This window comes from Akebia trifoliata, chromosome 11 (genome assembly GCF_017979445.1).
Source record: "Akebia trifoliata isolate Shusen 1 chromosome 11, ASM1797944v1, whole genome shotgun sequence".
Classification (NCBI taxonomy): domain Eukaryota; kingdom Viridiplantae; phylum Streptophyta; class Magnoliopsida; order Ranunculales; family Lardizabalaceae; genus Akebia; species Akebia trifoliata.
This window is the reverse complement of record NC_141385.1, coordinates 27848211-27856732: the sequence shown is the minus strand read 5'-3', so window position 1 is coordinate 27856732 and position 8522 is coordinate 27848211. Positions and strand designations below refer to the sequence as shown.

Genomic DNA, 8522 nt, shown 5'->3' with positions numbered 1-8522 from the left:
TTTATCCATGCGAATCTCACGGTAGAAGAAAAATGCAAGAAGATTCCAGAAGGGGTCATCTTTTCTTGAGGTTGTAACTGGTTCATGAGGTTGTAACTAGTCTGGGTCTACCTTACTTAATTATGTATGTATATAAAAATAAAAATAAGAAAAGGGTACTTTCGTAATATCAGTAGCATGTCAATGGCATTGTCTAAAGTCTAAACGTAAACCAACGGTTCGAAGCCTATAAATAATAACCACGGCTCCACCACATTCTCACGCAAAGTTGTCCCCTTTTCTCAAATCCTTTAATAATGGCATCATACTCTTCTTCCCCTCGCTTTGAAGTGGAGATCACAATCTCCTCAGCCAAAGACCTCAAAAACGTTAATTGGCGACATGGAAATCTCAAACCTTATGCAGTCGTCTGGGTTGACCCCAAATCAAAATACTCAACCAAGGTCGATGAATATGGTGATACCTCTCCTATCTGGGACGAGAAACTTCTCATCCCATTGACCTCTCCAATCGAAGACTCCACCCTATCAATCGACATCGTTCATGATGATGATACCAAACCCTTGATCGGATCGACACGTGTTCCACTCAAGGATGTCCTTGATGATGTTGGATTGGGAGAGTATGACAATCGTACATTAAAACTCAAACGCCCATCTGGCCGTCCACAAGGGAAATTAGAAGTCGGTATAATTGTTCGTGAATCACGCTATCGTGCGCCGGATCCATATTACGCTCCTCCTCCTCCTCATCCTCAACCTTACGGGGTCCCGGTCCCACAAACTTCAAGAGATTATCCTGCTGCGCAGTATGGGTACCCGTACGCTCCTCCAGCACCCTATCAAGGTGGGTACCCCTACAATCCTTCACCGTACGATCAAGGATCGTATGGACATCAGCAGCCTGTGTATGCCGAAGTACAGGATCAAAAGAAGAGTAGTAAATTTGGGATGGGGACAGGTTTGGCGGTTGGAGCAGTTGCAGGGGTGTTGGGTGGACTTGCAATCGCGGAAGGGGTTGATTACGTAGAGGATAAGATTGCTGATGACGTGGCTGAGAGGGTTGAGGATGACTTAGAGTATGATGATGACGGTGGTGATTTCTAATGTAATAATATACTTATGTTGTTTCGGACTACATGTTATCACTTTCCTGTATGAATGAGTACCAGTTTGCTGTTTCTAGATGTTGTTCACAATACATGCGGAGATATTGATAATAAAATGAAACTTTAATTTACAATAAAGTAATTTTCTTAGGCCAAAAGGGTTACCTTACCTTCAGTTACTTGATACTCAGACCCGGCTCAATCTTTAGGCCGTTGATGAACTAATGGCCTAGGGCCCCCAAGAAAAATTTCTTTAAGAAATTCCACATTTCCACCCCTTAAGTCATAAATTATTATTATTTTTAAATAAAAGCCCTTGTCCCAACTTGTTGAAGGCCCCCAAAACTTTTTTTTCTAAGTTCTCATGGTCTGGGAAGGCCACTCCAGTTTTTTATTTTTTTATTATGAGTCCTGGTAATATAACTTGACTCAATCGACTCCTTGACCGTAGATATGTACATCTTGGAATACAATGATTGCACTTCTCCATAAATATATTTTTTTTTAAGTGTATCTCGAGGGAATCGTGTATCCTGAGGCATACAAATCTACGATTCCCAATCTTTTCCACGTCAGGGAGTCGATTGAGTATACCACCTGGTGAATTATATTATCATGACTCTTTATTATTTATTTATTTTTGTTGATAACTTTGGTTTTTATCGATAAAATAAATTTTTTTTTTTGTCATATTACCTATCGAAAATGATATATTAGTAAAATTTGAAAAACAAAATTTAATTAGTAATTTTGCATCTCAATAAAGCGAGAGTATGAATTTTAAAGAGAGATTTTATAATCACACAAACTTTTGCTAACGCCACTTCAAGATGTGTGCTAATTCCTTGGTGGTTTACATATGAATTGGAGTGGTGTTAGCAAAAGTGGATGTGTCAATAGGTCTCTCATTTTAAATAATTTTTTATTATATAAATAATCAATTAATATTATATATATTATTATATTAAATATCACAAAGGTCGCATTTAGAGTTTTTGCCTTAGGCCTCAACTTATATTGAGTTGGTCTATTGATACTCCTTACAGTAGAGAGACATGTTTCTAATAATCTATTTGGAAAATTGTGTGTAAAGTTGTTGTTTCTGAATCAACTTATTGAAACTGAGGGAAATTTGCTGAAGTAGCTTGCTCAATTGAGTCTGTTATTTAGTAATTTGCTATCTGAAATTTGTTGAATGAATTTAAAAATTATATTTCTATAAAAATTAATTATGTTATTTGTTTCATAACTTATAATGTTGAATATGAGAATAAAAATAGGGTTTATCCTACCGTCAAAACTAAATTCATACTTTTAATACTCAATTGAACTAGGATGTCTATTGGATGCCGAGTCAAATCAACTATATTCATAAATAATTAAAGATAACTTTTATATTTTTAAATAAATAAAATATAATTTTTGCTCTCCAAAAAATATTATATATCATCTCACTTGGGGCATTTTCAAGTTAACTCAATCGAGTTTAATCGATGATTTACCAAGTTAAATAGATGAGATGGTTACATCAAATTTTTAGATCAAGACATCTTGAAATCCAATCAAGTCAAGCCAAATTTGAAGGTAACTTGTTTTAAAATTATCCTAAAACCATCCATAGGATTTCTTGAAATTAAGTTGTTCAGCAAACGAAAAGTTAAAAGACTTTTTTCATGAGTGAGGCTAGCGTGATTAACTTTGTAAGGCTTCAAATTTTACCAAGGGTCGTGGGCTCTCATTGTATCATCCAAAAACATGAGCGATGCCACAATTATGTAGAGGATAAAGTTTTAAGAACTTTGAAAAAAAAAAAATTTAATTTTTTATCTTTCATCGTTGGATTTTAATTTTAAATTTGGGAATTCGATAGTAATCCATTTTCAACACCTTTGATGAAGCTAAAAGGTAGTTTTTATTTTTATTTTTATGGGTCTTCCCATGAATTATAGACGGCTGTAGTGTTGGACTGCCAAATGTGATAATCTACGTGGGCTCAAGGACCTTAGTAATCTTTGTAACTTACCAAGTTAGTTAGAAAAGTGATATATATATATTTATAGATAAGTCTGTGTCATCACGTTGGAAAGGTCATGGAAACCTCCCTTGCTTTGGCTAGATTACAAATTGATAGTGACTGATTTGGCAGAAATTTAGCCGGACCATCGGCATTCTCCCACGTCAAAAACAAACAAAGCTTAAAGGCACCCTGATTTTATTCCCGGTATCTTACCAATCTAGTTAGTAAAACATCTTTTTATCTTAATGGCCTCAAACCGAGATTGATTTAAAGTGCTGAGATCAACCATTCAATCTGTTGATTTAGATAATTTGAATCTTAGATCTTAACCAATCATGTTCAATTATCGAATGGAGTAAAGGTTGATCTCAACAAATGGAGCAAAGGTTAGTCTCAATGATTTGAATAAGACAATTTGAATCATTGATCTCAACGATTGATGGGTGAGGGCATTAAGAAAGAAAAAGTTTACTAAGACCTACTTGGAACATTACAAATCATTTTCATTTGCAAATGATTTGCACCGCAAATAGTTTGCGGAGAAAGATTTACAATTATTTGATGACCATTGGAAAATCTCTAGCGAATTATTTTTTGTGACTGGTTGATATTTGCAATATATATATATTATTAAAATAAAATATGAAAATAATTTTAACTTATTCAACCTCATCAGAAAAATTATTCAAATCACAAATATACCTTCAGTACTAGCAACATTAACATACATGTGAATTTACGAAAAATACCCCTCTCAAAAGGTATAGTAACCTACATATTGGAATTATAAAAATACTCAACATCAAATAAATCATTCAAATTAAAAAAAATACTTTTAATACTTGTTACATACATATCAATTTACAAAAATACCTTCATGATGAGGGATATTTTGTAATAAAATTGAGGAAAGGTATTTTGTAATTTTCATACCCAAGCAAATGTTATCAAGAAATGTATTTTTGTAAATCCATAGGCGTTTTATTGTAGTAAGTATTGAAGGCTATTTTTATAATTTAAAAGTTTATTTGATTAGAGGTATTTTTCTAATTTCAATGTACAATTTAATGTGAGTATTTTCGTAAATTTATATGCATATTATTGTACCAAGTACTAATGATATTTTTACAATTTGATTAATTTTCTTGATAAAGAGCATTTTAATAATTTTGATATGCATAGGTTTGAGTGAAGTAATTTTGCAAATGATTTGTGGTATTTTTTGTACCACAAATCATCTGTTGAAATTTCTTAAAAATTTAGGTGTCTCATGCAAATTGTTTGCAATGCAAATCATTTGCATTGTGTAACCATACACCCACAACATTGATTTTTGAAAATCCATTGTATTTGCAAATCAAATGATTTGTAGTACACCAGGCAAGGCCTAAAGGTCTGTTCGATTGTAAGGAAATTATTTCTATGAAATTCCAAATCAATGGAAAAATGAATAGAGAAAATTGATAGGGTGAAAATTTTAAGTTTTAGTGTTTGATTGCATTAAGGAACAATACTAAAAAAAAAAAATAAGTAGAAGAGAGAAAGGGGGGGGGGGGTTGGATGAGGTAATGGAGACAAAGAAGGATAAGAAGGAAAGAGGGGGTGGGGGCGAAGGGAGGAAGAGAAAGAATAAGAATAAGGAGAGAGAGAGAGAGAGAGAGAGAGAGAGAGAGAAGGGGGGGGCTTACCGACGACGACGATGATAGCAACGGTGGATGTGGTCGTCAATGGCAGTCACGATTGTGGTGGTGATGATAGTGGTGGTGGTAGTAAGGAAGAAGAGGGGGAAATCTAGAATTTAGAGATTTTGTGGGTAATTTGAGAGTGAATTTCATTTTTCTATGGGTATAGGTATAACAAAAAATTTCATCAAACATGAATTCTATCACACATCAAACAAGAATTATATCAAAGTAGGAATATAATAAATAGTATTTACAAATCATTCAAAAGAAACTTACAAATGTTCCCAAACCATTCAAAGTATACATTCCCTAATCATTCAACCAAACTAACAAATGTTCCCATATCATTCAAAGCATAAGTTCCCAAACCATTAAAAAAAAATAGTTTACAAAACAAATGTTCCCAAAGAAGTGTCCCATCCCCCTATCCACTTATCGCATTATCCCTTCGTCAAGGCATTTTTCACTCTCCCTTGTTTTGAAATTCTTACTTTGTCATTATCTTTTTTAGAATGAATTTCTTGTAGTATGTCATCCTCATCTTCATCATCGTCGTCTGTAAACACCTCATTTTTGCACTCGCTTGATTAATCAACTCGTCAACCCGATCGCAATGATTCCCAATGATGAATGTTTATTCCATTGCTTTATTTTGTTACTAGAAATATTTCAGAAATCCGGATGAGGTATCTCGAACTGACAAAACCTTAGAAACCACGCTGCGCTAGGAAAATACGACTCCAGAAACATAGAAATCATCATCTTGCAGACTTAAAAAGAAGCTTCACGATAAAAATTACTAAAAATTGACAAAATTACCAAAATACCCCTAACATCAAAACAACCCTAGAGCCTACGTTACGATTAGGAAAATCCTTTCGAACACATAAAATAACAAATCGAAACTAAATAAATCATTTCACCAATTTTAATAGAATTCGACAAAATTACGAAAATGCCCCTCATAAAGTTCATGACCATTTCACACAAAAAATTTCATAAATGATACAAACTAATATTTCCATTGAATTCCTTACAAAAAATCGATTCTAAAACATCATAGAACATTAAAAACCGACTTAAAACGTGAAAAGTCTTCTTCGGGGGTAAAACGGTAATTTCACAATTTTCATCATTAAAATTTTTGAAATTAATAAATAAAATATTAAATAATTAAAGTGAAACATTAATGAAATTAATTTAAAATTTTGAATTAAAAAAATCGATCAATCGGACTCTCATGAAAAATTGTTGATGGTTCGTGAGATATTTCTTTAAGGACCCCTCTATTTGGCGGTTCAAAGAATTAAAGATATAATAGAGGGGGGTTCTCCAAAAATTTAAAGTCAATCAATCAAGAATAAAGTCAAGGTATTAAAGTCAATCAAGTAAGACTAAAGTCAAAATTAAAATTAATTAAGCAAGACTAAAGTCAAGATATTAAAAGTCAATCAATTAAGACTAAAGTCAAAATATTAAAAGTCAATCAAATAAGACTAAAAGTCAAAACCCTAATAGAGTTCTAATTAAATAATAACTCTATTTAATAGAGTTCTAACTAAAATACAACTCTACCTAAAACAATTCTAATTAAAACACAACTCTACCTAAAACAATTCTAACTAAAATACAATTCTAACTAAAAGAACTCTAATTAAACGCTAACTCTATCTAAATCAACCCTTAAAAAAATCTATAAATAGGGGTCCTCACACCCTATTTTCGTATCAAATCATAAATCCTAAGAGAAGTAGGTCTAAAAGCCCCCTAACCTCCCATAAACCCTAGTTTTGGAGTCCCAACTCCTTACCTAACATCCCTCCTTCGATTTTAGCCTAAAAAACACCTGAAAACCCTTCCAAAACACCTCAAAATCCATAACAAACTCGAAGAATCCAGATAAAAAAGGAGATACCTTACCTCGGAGATTAGAAATCAAATCATGAGAGAGAACGAAGTAAGGAATACGGTACAAGGAGCAGTTTTTGTCGAATCTGAGGGAATAAGGTCTTTGCTATCGGAAAGGTATAATTTCTTCCTTTTTTTTATTATCTAGGTTTTTATTTTAGCAATGTAACTTATTTGGAAAATTAGTAGAGACTGGCTTTGGCCGGGCGGGGTTGGTGCCTAACACCTTCCAACCCCGTAACATGATCCCCGAATTCAATTTTTTTTTCTGTTCTAGATTAGTTCTTTATTCGTTTAGAGTCATTGATCGGTTCCTAGACCATAATAACTAGGTGGCGACTCCCAAACCTCAAGGGTCAAAAGCGGATCCGCTCACCCAACGGATCGAGGGCACTTTCAGTGGCGACTCCACTGGGGACATTGAGGATCAAACTTGAAAAATCCCAAGTATAGTAACGTTGCCAATAACCTAGTTTTTTTTAAAAAAAATTTAGTTAGTCTCTTTTTATTATCTGTTTATCGATTTTTTTTCATTAATTATTTGAGTTCTACTTGGAATACTTTGATCTAACATATTAGTATTTATGGTTCAATCAAGGGCCATTCGGAATGACCCTAAATAATGCGATATTTCAAGATGAATGATTTTATTAAGGATGGGATATTGATGGTTGGACAATAATTTTTTTTTTATATGAGTAGATTTGTTTTTCTTTTTTTAATGTGAGCTTGATTTGTTGGTTGTTTTTTTTTTCTTTAAATTTTTTTTTTTGTAAGCCATGCTGTCCATTGACAGCAAAGAAGAAAAGCAAAGGAAAATAAAATAATTTTTTTTTTAAATGATGCTTTAGAGGTTCTGTTAAGGAGCTACCCATCGTGTTTAACTATTAAAGACGTGTGTCTCAAGTAAATTTTTTTTTTTAACGGCCAAACCCACATGTTTTTAAACCAGAATTTCTTTGTTTACTTCTTCTCTCTCAACGAAGTTCCATTGTCTTCAACAAGGACCGACTGATCCAAATAGAAGACTGATCAGTTTGGCAAAGCCGATCGTCTTAGACCCTTTGTTCTAATCGGTTTACGATCCTTTCCCACGAAGAGGATGTCTGATTCTTCCTTTGGAAGCTTGGAATCGTCAACCAACTCGAGCGATGGTTTTGTCAGATTTTCTTTTTCGTTTTCATCTATCAAAGAACTTCTGAAGTTTCCAATCGATGGAGAAACCTCGATTTGAAGCGAGAGAGTAAGATCCCAATCAGAAAAGGGTTTGTTTTTTTTCGTTTCTTCTCTGTTCTCTTAAAAAGTTGATTTTGGGTTTCGAACTTGAATCGAGAACCCTTTGGTATTTCGTTTTCAATCAGCTTTTAACATGAAGATCTCACGATCATTAAATCGATTATGGATGAAGTCGCGGCTCATGGAGTCTGTGGAGACAATTTCCACTTCGATCTTGAGCTAAACAAGCCGTTAATGGAAGCGGTTTATTGTAGTTAATTTGGGTTGAAATCACAGGAAATCAGTGATAAACGATGAACTTTAAATTGGCCAAATTGACTTCAAATTGATTGGATTGAGAAGCTCGATCATTCTCTGTTTTTTCTATAAAAAAAAAAAATTTTGATGAACATGGTTGAAAACCGTTTGAGAAGATGATGCGAAGGTTAAATAAAATTTTTCATTTTACTAAGGCCACACCCTTTTATTAACTTCGATGTTCAGTTGTTATGGCTAAACAGCGCCCTACCACATTGCCTCTGGCTTTGTTTTTTTAATTTATTATTATTATTATTTTTTTTAGTTTTTT

General features: G+C 33.3%; 1 protein-coding gene across 1 annotated transcript; it reads left to right on the top strand.

The window, feature by feature from the left end:
• Positions 1-252: 252 nt before the first annotated feature.
• On the top strand, positions 253-1182 carry LOC147391202 (Calcium-dependent lipid-binding (CaLB domain) family protein). The gene has a single exon (XM_086417177.1). The coding sequence runs from the start codon at positions 297-299 to the stop codon at positions 1104-1106; it is 810 nt and encodes a 269-aa protein (XP_086273303.1). The 5' UTR covers positions 253-296; the 3' UTR covers positions 1107-1182.
• Positions 1183-8522: the final 7340 nt, after the last annotated feature.